At 31.1% G+C, this 19,273-nt stretch overlaps 1 protein-coding gene and 1 long non-coding RNA gene across 4 annotated transcripts in view; one reads left to right on the top strand and one right to left on the bottom strand.

Moving 5' to 3' along the window:
- Positions 1–66: 66 nt before the first annotated feature.
- LOC143042653 (uncharacterized) lies at positions 67–8,581 on the top strand. Its single transcript, XR_012968074.1, has 3 exons — positions 67–241; positions 1,285–1,526; positions 7,429–8,581. It is a non-coding gene; the product is annotated as an uncharacterized LOC143042653 (long non-coding RNA).
- Positions 8,582–8,679: 98 nt separating this feature from the next.
- LOC143042651 (guanine nucleotide-binding protein G(q) subunit alpha-like) overlaps positions 8,680–19,273 on the bottom strand; it is a 55,051-nt gene continuing 44,457 nt past the window's right edge. For 2 of the 3 annotated variants that reach the window (XM_076215066.1, XM_076215064.1), the window contains exons 2-8: positions 16,924–17,108; positions 16,083–16,227; positions 15,197–15,325; positions 13,796–13,925; positions 12,922–13,075; positions 11,906–12,013; positions 8,680–9,559 (exon numbers count right to left, since the gene is read on the bottom strand). In XM_076215066.1, coding sequence (XP_076071181.1) covers positions 9,462–9,559; positions 11,906–12,013; positions 12,922–13,075; positions 13,796–13,852 — 417 coding nt within the window. In that variant the 5' untranslated portion in view covers positions 13,853–13,925; positions 15,197–15,325; positions 16,083–16,227; positions 16,924–17,108 and the 3' untranslated portion in view covers positions 8,680–9,461. The other variant, XM_076215065.1, reaches the window with a different exon arrangement.

Below are 19,273 nucleotides of genomic sequence, written 5' to 3'. Positions count from 1 at the left end.
TCAAGGTTTTTTGAAATCAAAGATAGAATCGAAGGAAACTTATTTAACCTAAAATTTACAGGAGGGACATGATGTATGGTCTATGTATTTTATGTGGGAGAATAAAGAGCGACGACGAATCTCATGGCAGTAGTCCTGTCAATTCTCATGGCTGCCAATGCCCGGAAGCTCTGACTTGTGAACACTGCAAGGAAAAAGAAACAGATGTTAAATGCGAGGACGACAAATATGTCGTCCACAGGTAGGAAATGAAAACTTGCAAGCAAATTATAATGGCAAAGACAACATCATGATTACTTGTATCATGAAAACGCGATAAATATTACAAGTAGATTTCACTTTAATCTTATATTTTTTTCCTTTGGCCAATCTCCTGTTAAGGTATAATCAACACATCTTTACAAAAACGGCAATGATATAGGAAATCATATTCTTCAGTAAACACAGATATATAAGAGCCTTGTAAAATAAACAAGTGCTCGTATTCAAGTAAAGTGCAAAATATTCATGATATTAACCCAACAAAAACAGTCGTTTTCTGTTTGCTTTTGAATTAATCCAACTGAAAATATAATCAAGAAGATGTGGTATCATTGCAAATGAGACTTCTCTACAAGAGACCAAATTACACAGAAATTAACAACTTTAACTCATCGTACGACCTTTAACATTGATTAAAGTCAATACCTCATAGTCAGGTATACAAGGCACGTAAAATGATAATGTAAAACAATTCAAACGAGAAAACTAACAGCCTAATTTATGTTAAAAAAATGAACCCCAAAAAATTATGTAAAACTTGAATAAATGACAACCACAGTTTAGTTTCTTTATCATGTTTATAGTTTGTTATATGGTAATGGTTTTGGTCATTTTTGAAGGCTGTACCATGATCTTTGACTACTGATATCCACGTCCTATTAACTGTTGTTGATAGTTGTCCTTTTACGGCTTAATTTATGTAAATAAAATGAACGAAAAAACAATTATGTAACACTTCAATAAACGACAACCACTGTTTGATTTCTTTATAGTTGGTTTCATGGTATTGATTTTGGTCATTTTTGAAGGCTTTACCATGATCTTTGATTACTGATATCCACGTCCTATTAACTGTTGTCTATAGTTGTTGTCCTTTTAAAAATCATCCTGAATCGCCTTATTTTCATATAAAAGGCTTATTTCTGCCTTTAGCATTTGTGGATTAGGCACTGGGATAAGGGTTGCTATAACAATAATCATGTATTCTTTCAATATAATGTGAAAACACGATATCTTTTGTAGGAAATACCTTTGTCCGTTTCATGGCAGATTTAGAGTTTATCAAGACAGACTTTTCAATTACAAGAACTGGTGCATATTATGGATATCGTTGGCTATTGTCCCGTTAGGACTCGTCGTCATAGAGACTGGTATAGACTTGAACTGGGCTATGTTGACAGGATCAGTTTTTACAATCCCAGGACTACCAGGGTTAGTCCTAACGATATTCTGGGCCAAATCGACATGGTTGTCTGTAATCTTAGGTAAGTCAATTTTAAGATAATTTGATTTCAAGATTTCCTTTTAACTTACGTAAAGCAATTATACTCTTTGGAAATACCAATTAAGTTTATGTTTGATATACAGAAATACCTTTAAAATACAGCAACACAACCATACACACACGGATCGATATCTAGAGGTTAACATACAGGCATTGACGGTGATTTATACAATATATGAAACTCTTAGCGTCAAAAGTGTATCATATTAAAACTATCAAAGGTCTGCCTTCCAATCAATGTCATTTTAATCTAGCATGCTCTTTTTTGTTGCTCACCACCTTTTGTAAATGTATTGGATCTAAAAACAACTACCATACAAGTTGGAGGTTTAGATAGCTTTAAAATCAGGTTTAACCATCGATTTCTTTTCTTTTGTGTTATGCATTTATCAAGTCAGATAAATGACAGTTGTTTTACATTCTTTCTGATGGTTGATGGAGTCTAATCTTTGATTCGATTTGGACAGCTTTATGGACTTCCTCCTTTGTGATATTATTACCTACTGTTGTGAATTCAGTTGTGTGTAGACAATTCGCTTGCAGTCAAACTAGTATTGCTCAGTTGGTTTTAATTATGTTGATGTGGAGAGATATATAACAATGTTTGAACAGTCAATGAATATGGTCATTGTTATATTATAGTTCGTTTCTGTGTGTATTACATTATAACGTTGTGTCGTTTGTTTTCTCTTATTTTTGAGTGTAAATTCACATTGCGATAAGACGTGTCACGGTACTTGTCTATCCCAAATTCATGTATTTGGTTTTGATGTTATATATATATGTTATATTTGTTATTCTCGTGGGATTTTGTCTATATGTGTTACATTTTAGTGTTATGTCGTTGTTCTCCTCTTATATTTAATGCGTTTCCCTCGGTTTTAGTTTGTTATCCCGATTTTGTTTTTTGTCCATGGATTTATAAGTTTTGAACAGCGGTATACTACTGTTGCCTTTATTTACCATCGACCATACAAATCTGTATAACATTAAGTAGTTTACAGTAGTGAAAAGTAAAATCACAAAAGAACTGAACTCCAAGGAATACTGAAAACAAGTTCAATGTTCTTAATTTTAACCTACAGATATGATATATAACACATACCACCATAATCTCATAAGTTATTATCAAATACATCCAACAATTATTTTTTCGATATGAATTGTTGCCATGAAATAAGATTAAGTAACAGTAAATGAATAATGAAAGATAGAGAGAAACAGTTATTCTTCATTCATATTACTTGGTGCTATACATGTTGCCGAGCATATATATCACAATAGATCAATCACGGTTATCTCGGTCTGAGGAAGTAAAGCCGCACATATAACAAAATAACATAGAAAACAGACTTAAACACTAAGAAATACAATTGCTAAAACAAATAAAAGCTTCTAATCCGAAACAGATTTTGGTACTTCATACAGACACGAGGTTTGTCTATAATAGTCGATACAAGTATAAAATCTGTGATACACCGATCTTTTAAAGGAATACTATGGTTGATAGTTCGCTATACTTGCGATATCTCTGAAATAGTCGATTGAAGTATAGAATCTGTCATACACCGGTTTTGTGTGTAATACTATGAATTGTAATTGATATGTATTTCTTTGGACTTGAACAAGATTTATATCTTTGTGCTGTTTATATTCCCCCTTTTTCATTAGCACATTATGATAGTGACTTGGAAAATCTTGATAATGAAATTAGTTCATTTTCTATTGAAGGACAAATTATTTTAATAGGGGATTTTAATTCTAGAACTGCAATGAAAGCAGTTTATATAGAGAATAACGCGAACGAAATAAATAATTTTTGATGGTATTGACCTTCTTCCAGATAGCATATATAACTGATATTGAAATCAGAAGAGTAAACCAAGATAGCACTTTGAATACATTGGGGAATACATTACTTGAATTATGTTCGTCCTCAAGGCTACGTATACTCAATTGCCGTTTTTTTTAAAAATTCCCTGGGATATTTTACTTATATGTATAATACTGGGTTCAGTACAGTTGATTACGCTATTGCAAGTGAGAGTCTCCTGCCTGAGGTAAAAAACATAAAAACAAATGAATTTACATATTTATCAGATCATGTTCAAATAAACTTATATATGAATGTTCTATTATATCAAATACATGTATGAAGAAATGTTTAGATGAAAAGAGATGGCATTTGATAAAATCATACAAATGGACAAAATTGTCATTTTCAAAATTAATTGATCTATCAACAGAAAATTTAAAAAAAGGGAAATTTTAGATTTAGAGATGCAACATTTTGATAGCAATAAACTAGGCGTTGATGGTGCAACTGAAAAACTTACAAAAATTTTACAAACTATTGCAGAAAATACATGTAAGGTCATATATAAACCAACAAAAAAGAAAAAGAAAAAATTAAACAAGTATGGTCAGATAATACAGTATATGAAACAAAAAACAAATAAACTATTTAGGAAATAAAACCAAGAATAACTTAAATGACAAAAGTTTAAAACCTAAATATTTTGAATTATGTAAAAAACTAAAAAAAAAAAAAAATGATTAAACAGAAAAAAATTGAATATCACCAAAAACTTAAATCATAAATCACTTTCAGATAATTTTGGAAATAATCCAAAAGAATACTGAATTGTTCTAAAGGCAATAAAAAAGAAACCAAATATTGATGAAGATATCCCTGAAATTTTAATGAATGAAAATAAATTCATAAAACATTTTCAGGATCAGGGTACACCAGCCTCATATGATAAATCCTTTGTAAATAAACTGGAACGTGAACTAAACATTCTAGAAGATAATATTGAATTGATTATGGAAACTGATGCACCAATTACGTTTGCTGAGTTAAAACTGGTAATTTCAAACCTTAAAGTAAACAAATCAGCAGGTCCAGATAGAATTGTGAATGAAATACTCAAACACTCACAACCTGTGATAATTAATTCTATTGTAAAAGTTTTTGATTTGATTTTAAAGACCGGTAATTATCCAAATTCTTGGAAATAATCTTTCATGATCCCTTTGCATAAAAAAGGTGACAAGTTAGACCCTAATAATTATAGAGGAATTTCTCTTATAAGTAATCTACCAAAAATTTGTGATGCCATATTGGATAATAGGCTAATCAAGATTGTTGACAAACAATTAAGTGATTGTCAGTTTGGTTTCAGAGAAAATCACAGAACAGCTGATAGCATCTTTTTATTGAAGTTATTGATTTATAAATATTTACATAAAGAGAAAAAAAAAGATTTATGCCTGCTTCATAGATCTGAAAAAGGCTTTTGATTCAGTATGGAGAACTGCTTTACTTTATAAATTATGCAAAATGGGAGTTGGCAGGTCTTTTTACAGAGTTATAAAACAACAATACTTAAATACTAAATCATCTTTAAAAATATAAAGATTATGTATCAGAATATTTTAATATTACTAGAAGGGTTAAACAAGGAGACCCACTAAGCCCCACTCTATTTAATGTCTTTATAAATGATATTGTAAAATCTTTTGAGGGAAAGGATTCAAGTCCCCTTAAGCTTATAAATAGTAAGGTGGGATGCCTCCTTTTAGCGGATGATCTTTTAATCCTGTCAGAATCAAAAGAGGGTCTTCAAAACAGTTTAAATAATGTTAAATTATATTGCAACAAATGGCAACCTTTTTTGAATACAAACAAAGCTAACTATGATTTTTAGTCAGTATAAACATAATGGTGAAACATCACATATTTACTATGAGAATAAAGCCATAGAGAGCGTATCAGAATATTCTTTTTTGGGAATGTTGATAAAATGTAATGGAAATTTATCACAAAGTACTTCAGAGCTGACAAAAAAGGCAAAAAAAAGTATTTTTTGCAATAAAATCCTGTACTAAATCATTGAATAATCTACCTTTAAAAGTAGCAAATAATCTTTTTGATTCTTTAGTAAAACCAATCATGACCTATAATTCAGAAGTAACATATTTGGATACATATATTTCTTTTTATACAGCCAAAAACAGAGCCTTACTTATCTTCAGGAAAACATTAATCAACTTGATTTTACAGACAAAACCCCAATTGAAAATATGCACCTTAAATTTTGTAAATCTACTCTAGGAATAAGAATAAAATGCATCCAATTGAGTAGCAAGAGTTGAATTAGGGAGATTGCCTATAGAATGTTTTATTAAAAAACAAACCCTTTTATATTTAGCTAGACTATATAATAATAATATTAATCCATTGATAAAGGAAGCTTTTTCTCTAGCATAGTCTCTAGATTTGACAGGAACTTATTCATGGTATACATATCGTCGATGGGCTTCCAAAATGTTGTATATGACTTTTTTGGCTAAAAATACTTTTTGACACCAATGGTCTGGGCGGGAGGGAATCTTTGGTATAACAAAATAGCATACAGTTAGACCAATCAAAACGTTTGAAATAAGACATATTACAAAATTGTCAATGTCAGTTGTTTGTAAAGTTTACTTCCAAAATGTTGTTTGAAAACTTGAAAATCGTTGTATAATGGCTTTGGGAATAAAATAATTATACATTTCTTTATTTCTGTGAAAATAATTTAAGTTCTCGGATAATCCAGAAATGTCAAAGTTTTTATTTCACTGCTATTTACAAAAATGTTCAAGTTCACATACGACATTTTGGAAGCATGCATTTTGTCAAAATTTTCAAAGCCTGTTTGTGAGACATTTTTTTCCTGAAAAATTTGTGATTTACAACATTTTGGAAGCCCAGCGACGATATGCAAAAGATATTGTTGAAGAGACTAATGTTGACCTTAATATTCTTTCTACTTGTAAGGACATAAAAAATGTAAATAAAAAAGAATAAGATATAAAGTGAAAAATGAAAAATAGATATGAAGATTTAATTCAAACTAAATTTGAAAACATTGATGGTAAAAAGTAAATTTTATCTTTACAAAAAACTTAAAAAAGATTACAAACTAGAATCTTATCTAAATACATCTAATTTGCAGATAAGGAGATTAATCACTAAATTTAGAATAAGTTTACAAAGTTTAGAATAAGCTGTCTCTTGATTGAAAAGGGGAGATGTTTTAAAATCCCAAGAGAGGAATGACTTTGCCATAAATGTAAAATACTAGAGGATGAGAAACGTTTTTACTTTATTGTGATTATAAAAAAACTCTAAGAAATGCCTTTTTTCAACACATATGTACTGAAAATAATAACTTTAATAATTTAACTGAAGAAGAAAAAAATCATTATTTACTAAATCCATCAACGCCTCTACAAACAAATAAGATAGGATCCTTCTTGAAAAAGTCATTAGAACTGAGGACAGGGGACTCTAAACAGCTTGTTTGTTGTTATTAATTTTGATGCTGTTTTTATTATGTATGTTTAATATGTATGTATATATGTTTATTGTGTTAATATATGTTGGTCACAAACTGTTAAATTTATAGACGATAAACTATTTGATTTGATTTGATTTGTTAATTTTGATTTCTGATTTTTTTTTATAAAATATCAGATGATTCATATTATATATATTCCACTGTGCTCTATATTTATTGAGTTTTATATAAAAATTGAATGCTTCTTTTTGTAACTTCATTGGGGTGTAAAAGCGTTGACCGAAGTACATTTTGTATGAATACTTATAATTACATTTTTAGCTAGGATCATGAAAACACGATTTTATCAAGTTTTTATTTAATTTACCCGTGCATTTTATTGTTGGACCTCGTGTCATCATGAATGATAAATTTTATTGTGTAATGAAGTTGATTAAGGAACAACGCGAGATTGCAATGTAACCAATCAGAAGAACGTATTATAATGAAACATACATCTAATGTAATTATATCTAAATGCTTTATTTGTAACAGGAAGTTTGACTGGACTTGTGGGAGGATTTACAACACTTATAGCCATGGCATCACGAGAAGAAGGAGGCCTGGATAGTTTTGTGAGAAACACCGCAATGCCGCACCCTGTTTTAGCCGGTGGTTGCGCAAGTCTTTTTGGAAGTCTGATAGTTAACGTTCTTGTCTCCCTTTGTACACATAACATAAAAACTGAAGAAGATCGCCTACTTGAATGGAAAAAACTACGGGCAATTGACAATCCGCTTCATCCATGGACGGAGTTCTATAGAGAGGATTTGCCAGAGATGGCTGCCGATCAAAAACCAACGAAGAAACAACTGTCTTCGATTTTTAAACCTGCTAAGTACGTTTCTTATATCTTTGGTGGAATCTTTTTGGGCATTTTTGTTTTTATTATACCAGCTGTAATGACCAGTTTAAAAATATTTTCTTTCGATGACTTTCATGTTTGGACCATGAGCCTACATGTGTGGTGTTTTATAATGGCTGCCATTATAGCTGTGCTCACTCCAGTTGAGGAAATCCTTCAGATTGTAGCCGCTTTAAATGGTGTTCAATATGGCACTGATGTGTAGAAATAAACATAAATATATAGGTAATAAATAAATGAATAAAACACGGAGATGAAAAATTTTCAATACTACAACATGGAAAAACTCATCCGAATGCATATGTACAATTGACACAAAGCTATGGACTGAAACCCGAAATACTCGTGCACATAGAAATACAGACGCGATTAAATAGCTACCTTATGGACATTTCGTCTGAGAAAATGAAATCTTACAGATTCAACAGATTGTTTTCGAATCAGTAAGAGTTTAAGCTTTTAATATACTGTCTCAAATTCCTGATTATAAGACAATATCTAAGGATACAATTATATAAAATAATTCGAACAAGGGGGAAAGCAAAAAAAATACAAAATGAATACAAATCAATATACATGTTCATGTATTATTAAAACGTTATATCGAAGGGGTCAGCATATTGTATTGCTATCAGTTTTTATTCCTGAACACTATTATTGTTTTAGGAATTTATTTTCTGTTCATTTTATCAAATGAGAAAAGAGTATCTTAATTTTGACCGTTGAAGATAAAAATAGAGAAACACGATGACTGCTGCATACATTGGAACAGCTTAAATAAATAAGACGATATGGCAGTCTGTCATAGTTTTCGTTCCGGTTGATTGCATGCAATAATATGTTTAGAAATAGATGTATGTATATAAATGTCGTGATAGCAAATAATTTTTATTAATAAATTAAATTAAATATTTCTATTTTAATTATTTCTCCCTTAATTCGGAAAATACTCGTCATGAGAAATATCTTATCGAATGGTAAACGATTGTCATATTTCTGACTTGTTACAGACATTTCCCTATGTAGTAAATGATGGATTAAGCCGTAAATCTTTTGAACCAACATTGAAAAGATTTGCCGTTTCATAGACTTTGATAATTTAATTTATATAATTGGTCTAACAATTTACCGAGACAACCTTTTTCTTTCTTATTATCTTTATTGGTGAGAAAGACCGACTGTATAGCAGTGCACTGTACATACATTGTGTATTGAACAATCTAAACAAATATTTACTCTGGCGATTGTACATGCAGGAGTATTCTAATACAGTTCACTTTTAAGCTACAATTGTCGATGGTTCTATTGTACATGCAGGATTATTCTTATACAGTTCACTTTTAAGTTAACACATTTGATTGTTTTATTGTACATGCAGGAATATACTAATAATAAACACTGTTGTTGGTTCAATTGTACATGCAAGATTATCCTAATCCAGGTCACTTTTAAGCTACAATTGTCGATGGTTCTATTGTACATGCAGGATTATTCTAATACTGTTCACTTTCAATGTAACACTCTTGATAGTTCTATTGTACATGCAGGAGTATACTGATAATTAACGCTGTTGTTGGTTCGATTGTACATGCATGATGATCTTAAATCAGTTCACTTGCAAGTTAAAATTGGCGATAGATCCATTTATCACTTAGATCAACTATCAAAAGCAACAACATTTAGATATCTTGTTATTCAAGTTTTGGTGTATTATCATATCTTTAATAGCCGACCCTAAAACCGATCTTATATTCTCTGGATCTGTAATGAAAAGTAAAATATCCTTAATAATGCTAACAAAGGCAATAATGACAATCTTATGCAAAGGAGTAGGTCCAGTAATAACCCTTTTTGGCCCCCAAAAAAACCCTTTTAGTTATAAATTGGACAGTAGAATGCTTCTGCTACATAAATATGGGCTGTTTTTCACAATACAATGCACATTTATCGGTTACTAGCACCATAAATCATGCTTAATTACTGAAATCTTCACAATTCTAGCATTTTAGTTAAATTTTACACGGTTTCCGTGTAAAACGAAAGTGGCTGCATTCGTATTCATCCTTAATATTGATACTATTGAAATGTAAGTTGTATTTGATGATAATACACAACATATATAAAGGTTGAGGATGAACACGGATGCGGCCACTTTCATTTTTGACAAAAAACATCTGAAAAGGGACATTTTTCGGCATATTTGGTAGATTTTTCATATTTGAGCTTGAATCGGATCGTTTTTAATTACTAAATTAATTAAAATCTTTCACATGAACTAATTATAATTGAATCAAATGAAATAAACACTTAAATGTTTAAAAAGTGGTCAAAATCTTTCGTCAGATGAACCTGAAATTTGAGGCCAAAATCGTTTCTTACCGGACCTACTCCTTTCTGTGTAAGGAGTATTTCGGTAGTTGTTTTGTTGTTTATCTTATCGTCGTTTTAAGTAAACAAGGTTTAGCCATGGCTTTGCCAGTTTGTTTCCGACTGATGAGTTTGAATTTCCCATCGGTATATCTTCTCTCTTTTGTATTGCAATTATATACATGGCTGATTAAGACATAAAAAACAAAACGTATCAGACAATGTGTAATGATTAACATAGACCAATCAAGTCCATTAATTGTTTGAATGGTTTGATGATAAAACTGTAAATTCATAGAATAAAATCTCCTGTAGTTGTCTTGTTTCTTATTGAACATGTTTATATCAAAGAATAGCAACAGTAGTATACCCCTGTTCAAAAGTCATAAATCGATTAAGAACCAATAAGTCCAGATTAAAAACTAAAACTGAGGGAAACACACCAGCAACGGAACAAGAGAAACACTGATGTGCAACATAAATAATCGTCTATGCAAAATAAAGGCAACAGTAGTATACCGATGTTCAAAACTCATAAAACGATAGAAAAAAACCCAAATCCGGGTCACAAACCAAAACCGAGGGAAACACATTAAATATATGAGGAGAACGACGACACAACATAAAAATGTAACACACACAGAAACGAACTAAGCATTAGACAACATCCGATGATAATAACAATTATAACATCAAAACTAAATGCATGAATTTGGGATAAAAGAGTACCGTGACACGTCTTATAATAATTTGAATTCACACTCAAATATAAGAGGAAACAAATGACACAAAGCAAACACAACGTTAAAATGTAACACACACAGAAACGAACTATAATATAACAATGAACATATTCCTGACTTGGTACAGGACATTTTTTTAAAGAAAAAAATGGTGAGTTGAACCTAGTTTTGTGGCATGCCAAACCTCCCGCGTTAATGGCCGTGTTAATATAACATTAAAATGACAACACAACATTACAGGACTACAATACAAATAAATAGGAGGACATATTGGACAAGAAAAAACACAAATAATAGCTAACAAAAGGCACCAGATTTAAAATTTGATACACCAGAAGTGCGTTTCGTCCACACAAGACCCAATTGTGACGCCCAGATACAAAAGTTCTTCAAAAGTATTAACTAATTACACAATAAACAACCGGATACATTACATGCATCGACATAATCCATCACAAAAAATAGACACACCGAGTAAGTCAAGGCCTCAACACAGAAAGTGACGTCACATTTAAAATTGTAAAAAAGGACCAAAAAAAAAAATGACGTCACATTTGAATTTCTAAAACAGCACACAAAAAATGACGTCACATTTTAATGTATAAAACGAAAAAAGAAGATAGAATTAGGATTGATTTAACATAATATTTGTACTAAATACTGATATTACATTTAATAACAATAAAAATTGCAATACTAATTAATATGCAACTGAGGTAGCAATTAGACAATTAACTATAAACTATGTCCGGCTAATTATGAATCAAACTGCAAACGTAATACATCGAACAAATTACGTTGAATCATATCAAATCTAATAAATGAAGGCGGTGATTAATTTTCTTTACCACAACACATGAATATAACAGAAAAGACGTCAAGACATTTGAAAAAAACCCGATGAGAATTACAAATATAACATCGAAACCAAATACATGAATTTGGGATAAAAAAGTATCATAACACCATTTATTACCTAATAAACACTATTTATTACCTAATAAACAAACGCTGTATGAATAGATGATTCGATCTGGGTCAGTATTTATTTCTACAAACATCTTGGTAATAAATGCTGTTGCTTCTCGTGCATTTTTCTTTGGTCCTACAAATAATATATTTTAGTGCATAAGAATGTATGTATGAATAGTTACTGTTTATTTATTTACTGGCGTTTTTACTAGAACCGTGTATCTTAGTTAAGTGAAAACCAAGGATAATCGTATCTCTGTTCTATGTTGCTTTGAAATGTCAACCAAAGATGAAGAACTGGATCTTTAATCACTGTATTATATAACTATATAAAAGTATCCATATAAACAACGGTTTATCACTTGGTCTGTCATACGTTAACTGTTCCTTCTTTTGACAAGAGTTCAAAGACCGGAGCACACTTTAATGATCGTAATCATAATACAATGCATTAGTATCTTGAGGATAATATTTCATAGAACAATACATTATCTTTGACAGTCTTAAAAAAAAACCAGAATATTTATCATTTTGTAGAACGTACCAATACTGCTTAATTTAGCGATACATAGTAATGAAATAAGAGAAAGGCTGCGACAATATTTGCTAACTCCACTTGAATAAGTATATTGTTTTGTTTTGTATAAATTACATAATTTTGAGCATAAAGAATAAGGTTTGATTAAATCTTTAAATGTCTTTTAATGCCATGAAATCTGTTTAATGATTTTCACCTGCATTGTTACATGCGGAAAATGTAGGATGTTTTAGTTTTACACACCTTCCACATGTGTGTTACACTTTTTCAACACTATCCGTATTTTCAAACAGTTGCATATACTTCTCAAATCACATAATATGTTGTAAAAAAGTCTTCAGATAAGAATTGTAATATAAAACATAAATAAACAAATTATGTATTTTTTAAAACTTCCATATTAATTCTTTCATTGAAGTGGCATAGTTAACAAACATTCAATACTAAGGAAAACAGTAATCAAAGTGTCGATATTCTTTTATATTGCATCAGTGATAACTCACCTTTAAATTCAGGAAAGTAATCCACCAAATTGGTGTGCATGATTTGTTCTTCTAGGATGTCTTTTTTATTCAAAAACAATATTATTCCACAATTCTGGAACCATGGATAATCAATAATTGTCTTAAACAAGGATTTAGCTATATCTAGACGGTTCTGAAATTTTTTTTTATATGTCATTTAATTTGCGAAAAAAAAGCTATGACCAAATAGTTCTTTTTAACAAGGATGGCAGAACCATGACATTTTGACTACTTTTAGAGAGGAAGAAATTAAAATCAGATACAAAATAGACATACAAACTCGCAAATAAATGACAATGCTATATATATATACAAAGAAATGAAAATTATCACTCTACAACAAACAAAGTTAAAGACTGTAAACTCCATCAGAAATCAGGTAGAAAAAAAAGTGTAATTCTGCATTATACAAACATGTTATAGTGTGTCTTTCTTAATGATGTTACACTATTGTTTTAAATAAGGGTGAAGTTGGACCTATTAAATCGTTTCAACCCGCAGCATTTGTTTGCACCTGTCCTAAGTCAGGAATCTGATGTAAAGTAGTTGTCGTTTGCTGAAGCGGTTCATAAGTGTTTCTCGTTTCTTGTTTTTTAAAGTAGATTTGACCGTTGGTTTTCCCGTTTCAATGGTTTTACACTAAGTCTAGTCATTTGTGTCGCCCTTTATAGCTTGCCGTTTGGTGTGAGCCAAGGCTCCGTGTCGAAGATAGTACTTTGAACTATAATGGTTTACTTTTACAAATTGTGACTTGAGTGGAGAGTTGTCTCAATGGCACTCATACCACATCTTCTTTTTATCTATATAAATACTGTTTCAGTGGTTGCAAAAAGGTAAAAATGAAAATACCTACTTCATTATCACTGTATGATTCGATTTTATTATAATCGTTGAGAGCTACGATAAACATTAGGACTGAAATATTATCAAAATAATGAATCCATTTACGTCTCTCTGTCCTTGCGCCTCGTATATCAATAAATCTGTAAAATAATCACATGTGTGTTTACAAGATTTGAGGAAGTTCGGCTATTTATAGATAATTGTTACCTGTATACCGATATGCATGATCGGTTACCAGAAAAAATCTAATTGCTAAAATAAAGAGTTCAATTCCGACCCTTTTCGGGATCAAAAGACATTTACTATGTTTCGAATTGTCTAAACCAATCAAAAACAATATCTACGATAGGGCTGGGAATAGTCTATATGTTCGGGATAGAGTCAGCAATATCTTCCAATCAGATAGTGAGAAGCATTCAGCTAAAATTGAAAAGATAGAATATAACTGCATGTTTTTCGCGATATAAATTATGGGAAGTTTTTGTTATATTTGAATGTGTGGCTGATGTACAATTTGATATTGTACATGTTGTAATTATTCTCCTACAGTTATTATTTTTATTTAGACTGGAGACAATGTATAACTTCTTCTCTGGCAATAACACGAGAGGTTGTTTATTTATTTGATCGATTTTTTTTGTAGCTACTATGTAGTATTGTTTTTTAAGAACGGTATACAGGGTTGCATAATAATACATGTATCACATTCACATATCATTAGTTTGTGTCATCTTTGTCGAAGAATCTTGTATCAACAAAATATAACAGAACAAAACTGATATCAATAGTTATCAAAGGTACCAGGATTTAATTTAATACGCCAAACGCGCGTTTCATCTACATACGACTCATGAATGACGCTCAGATCAAAATAGTTATAAAGCCAAACAAGTACAAAGTTGAAGAGCATTGAGGACCCAAAATTCCAAAAAGTTTTTGCCAAATATGGCTAAGGGAGCTACCATTTGATTTTTATGGGGGGGCTAAGATGAAAAATTTTGTCCTGCATTTTTTTTAGTTGTAATCTCTGTCCTGTCTTTTTATTTTTCACTCTATTAGGTCCTGCCTTTTTTTTTTTTTTAGTTTATCCTGACTTTGTTTACCTAAATTGTCATCCTGACTTTTTTTTTTGCAAGTGTCTCATCCTGCCTTTTTTTTTTACTCAAAATTCCTGTCCGGCCTATTTTTTTCAAATTTCATCCTAGCCCCCCCCCCATAAAAATCAAATGGTAGCTCCCTAAGGTAATCTATTCCTGGGATAAGAAAATCCTTAGTTTTTCTAAAAATCCAAAGTTTTGTAACAGAAAGTTTAGAAAAATGACCATATAATTGATATTCATGTCAACACCGAAGTGCTGACTACTGGTCTGGTGATACCCTCGGGGACGAAACGCACACTGTAACTACTTACCTGAGTAAATGGCCATCAATATTATAAGAATGTTCTGTTATTCCACAAGAATTAATAGTGCAGTGCAGTATATCATATACAGTGGGTATATAGTTAGATTCTGTTATTCGGTCGATGTGATCTATAAAGCTGAAATCATATGGTTAATACTTAAATATGTTTAACGACTTGATTAAATGACAATGAAAACACTTAGTTTCTTGTGTATAATTCGGAGTTTAGTATGACGTCCATTATCACTGTACTAGTATACTTATTTTTTTAAGGGGCCAGCTGAATGGACGCCTCCGGGTGCGGGAGTTTCTCGCTACATTTAAGACCCATTGGTGGCCTTCGGCTGTTATCTACTCTATGGTCGGGTTGTTGTCGCTTTGACACTTTCCTTATTTCCTTTCTCAATTTTATTTTACTTAAAACAACATCAAGCAAATCACAGGAACTCAGACGTTCTGCTTTTTTTCACTAAGATACAAATTAAAAAAAACATGCGCACAGACGGTTATATTCCAGATTTATTACAATTACATAAATACATATGAAAGTCACATATAGGGCAACAATACAAAATATGAAAAAGCAAATTACAATTAAAAGAAAATAATTCAGAACCAATGAGTATTGTGCTACGATCGTTCCTTATTTGTAGTCTATGAACACCAACGCGTTCGCGTAACGAATATATTCGTTTAAACAAAAACAAAACATACTTTGCACGTTTTGCTAATTACAAAAAAGATGATATTTTGTTTGAACCACAGTTTCAACTTTTGTTTCATACAATTATATTTGAAGTCGTAATTAAAAGTCTCGAGGCTATCAGATCAAATTCACAGAAACTGATAATTAATTTGAAAATGAAATAGTTTAAGAACAGCACATCACTTACTAACGCTGTGAATTTGTTAGCTGGCATTCTTTACATTCCTTGTAACATTTTTCTCATTCCAGGATCTGCCCACAAACTTTTTATTGTATCCATATCGTCCCGGTTAACTGTTTGGTTGCTAGTATAATTCTTTTGTTTTACCTTTCTTGCATTTTCCAACATCAACAAAATAAATTTTATATGGCCAATTAGAATTATATAACAAATATCATTTTTACCAAATTCCAAATGGTGAATCATCTTTTGTTAATTTTAAGGATGCAATCCCGAGTTGGATGATCGTTTTGGAATATAAGTTTCACAGATGATAGTGGTTATTTTCGTTTTTCGTGACTACAATCCCGTTCCCTTTTCACTAATTTGACCTACCAAATAACCGGTTTGTACTAACATTAACAACATGACGTGTGCCACATATAAAGCAGGATCTGCACAACCTCCGGAGCACCTGAGATCACTTTCAGTATTTGGTTGAGTTCATGTTGTCTTTCTTTTACTATGTTGTGTTTTGTGTACCAGTACTTTTGCTTGTTTTTTTTCTATTTTAGCTATGACGTTGTCAATATAAAAAAAGAAGTTTATTTTCGATTTACGAGTTTGAATGTCTCTCTGGTATCTTTCGGCCCGCTTTACCGATTAATATTTGCAATTAACAAGTTGTTGATTTTTTTAGTGATTTAGTCAAGTTTAAAGGTTGAGATTGACTCTTTCTGTTTCTCTTGATCGATCTATAAAAAAAACAATTTCAAGATAATACGATTTGTTGAAATAGACCAAAAAGAACAACACTGTCACGATCAAAGTAACAATAAAACTATTTTACTAGCTATTTGGATTTTACCTCATTTGTAGGGGACTTGTAATGACAATTTTGCAGATCCATTTCATCAACTAATTCCTGAATTGCATTGACTACCTGGTTGTATATGTGTACAATAAAAATTCTCTTCTCATTGTCAGAGTATCCGTCTCCATGGACAACCCTCAACATCCGTAAAAGAGTGCTTTTACCACTCTGATCTGTTCCTTTAATATAAAATATTGCTTAATAGCACCTCCATTGCAGTTTAGAGTCACATTTTGAAAATAAATATTTCCGATGCAGTTCTTGTTTAGAAAACCCTTCTTGAAGATAAATGTACATATTTAATAGCTGGTTCTTAGCAGGTCAACTTTACAGTTTGGGGTTAGTCATTTTTGGTTTATCACTCCACTCTTTTTCGAGATTAGAGATATATTTTTGCTCCACAAAAGGAGCAGGCACGGTAAGACTCCTTTTTTTACCCCAACATATAATATTTTTACAATTTGTTTATTTATTGGAAAGAAGAATACTAAAGCTTCATAAATGTGGGCTGTGTTTGGCAACATAATGCACTTTCACCAAGTACTTCCCTTCAGTTTCGCATGCAAAAGTTACTGCTATTTTTTGTGCTAATTATTGACGGCTTTTGTCTAAAATGAAAGTGGCCCCACTTGTGTTCATTTTATATATTTAAATACATGTTGTATTTGATCATTATACATACCATATATAAACTGAACACGAATGTGGCCACTTTCATGTTAGACTAAAGCCGTCTTATAATTAGCATAAAAATGCTACAATTGTGATAATATCAATAATTTTTTATGATTATTTATATAAAAACTATCTGAAAGTGACGTTATATGACGTATTTGATAGATTTCTCATATTGAAACTTGAACCTGATGGTCTTCAATGACTATATCAGTTCAAATATTGTGCATAAACAAATTAATCCGAACGAAGTAGACACTTTAGTGTTTTGAAAATGTCAAAAATACTTTATTAGATGTACTTCAAATTTGAAGCCAAAATTAGCCTTTAACGGCCGACCTTCTCCTTTCATCCGTTAGTAGATAATTTGATTCGTTGACATACTGGTTCCTAATTATGATCTCTATGTTTTATCTCATAGAGACATACCTCGGGACTGTTAACAGTATATACTATTGCAGTGAAAAAATGAATTCTAATATTTTTGCTGCACAAAAGGAGCAGGCACGGTAAGACTCTTTTTTTTTACCCCAACATACAATATTTTTACAATTTGTTTATTTATTGGAAAGAAGAATACTTAAGCTTCATAAATGTGGGCTGTGTTTGGCAACACAATGCACTTTTTTCATTTCCTATCGGTAATTATCCATTTTTAGATGGTGACGTTCCCTTGTCACCATCTTACGGTGTTTATATATCTCAACTTGTACGATTCGCTTGTGTATGTAACAATGTTTTAGATTTTAACGAGAGAAATTTATGTATTACTGAAAAATTATTACACCAGGGTTTTCGATATCACAAACTAGTCAAAACATTTAATAAATTTTATCATCGGCATAAGGATATCATTCGTAAATATAGCTCAACATGCAGACTTCTTATACGTTCAGGTATTTCACATCCAATTTTTTATGGAAATATTCTTTATAAAGCACAAAGGTGTCAGTATTCACCTCAAAAACTAACAAAACCTTTGAATAGACTTATTAAGAATGGATATAGTTACGATACTGTTGTCAGGTCATTAAAGATTGCATATTTTGGCGTTAAAGGGAAACTTCGCAAAAAAATAAAAAATTGATATTATGTTCATTCTGTATAAAAATGCTCAAATTCATAGATATTAAAGTTTTATTCCGCTAGATAAGCGATCACCATCGATTTTAAATTTAGAGTATCAATTCTCTGCGTTCGGCCATTTTGTCTTCTTTCCCGATTAATAACAACGATATGTCTATAAACCACAAAGGAACAAAACTACAGTAACCGATGTAGTCGTAATTGCGTGTCGATATCTTGTCAATCGTACGATTGTTTTATCCGACTAACTAACTTGATACGGAAAATATTCTTATTTTTTTAAATTACCATGGTCTGTTGTTTTTAAACTGTTGATATTGGAATAAGGTAAAAAGTCAAAGTTGAAATCATAAATAAGTGTTCCGTGAAAATTGTTTTCGAAAATCTAATTTGTTCATAATTCTTTAAAGCAGAGACATATAATTGTATTATATGTCTCTGTTTAAAGTAATAAATTTTTTTCAAATAAATTCTGATCTTCCCTCATCTGATCACCAGCATGGCTAAAGGTATTACTTCCAAAGGTATTGTGAGGGGTGTGAGGTGACACGTCCAGGTATTCAAGCGATTTCCTGTCGGGCTT

This window comes from Mytilus galloprovincialis, chromosome 8 (genome assembly GCF_965363235.1).
Source record: "Mytilus galloprovincialis chromosome 8, xbMytGall1.hap1.1, whole genome shotgun sequence".
Lineage (NCBI taxonomy): Eukaryota > Metazoa > Mollusca > Bivalvia > Mytilida > Mytilidae > Mytilus > Mytilus galloprovincialis.
Note: the sequence above shows the minus strand (reverse complement) of the source record. Positions and strands in the feature narration are given on the sequence as shown.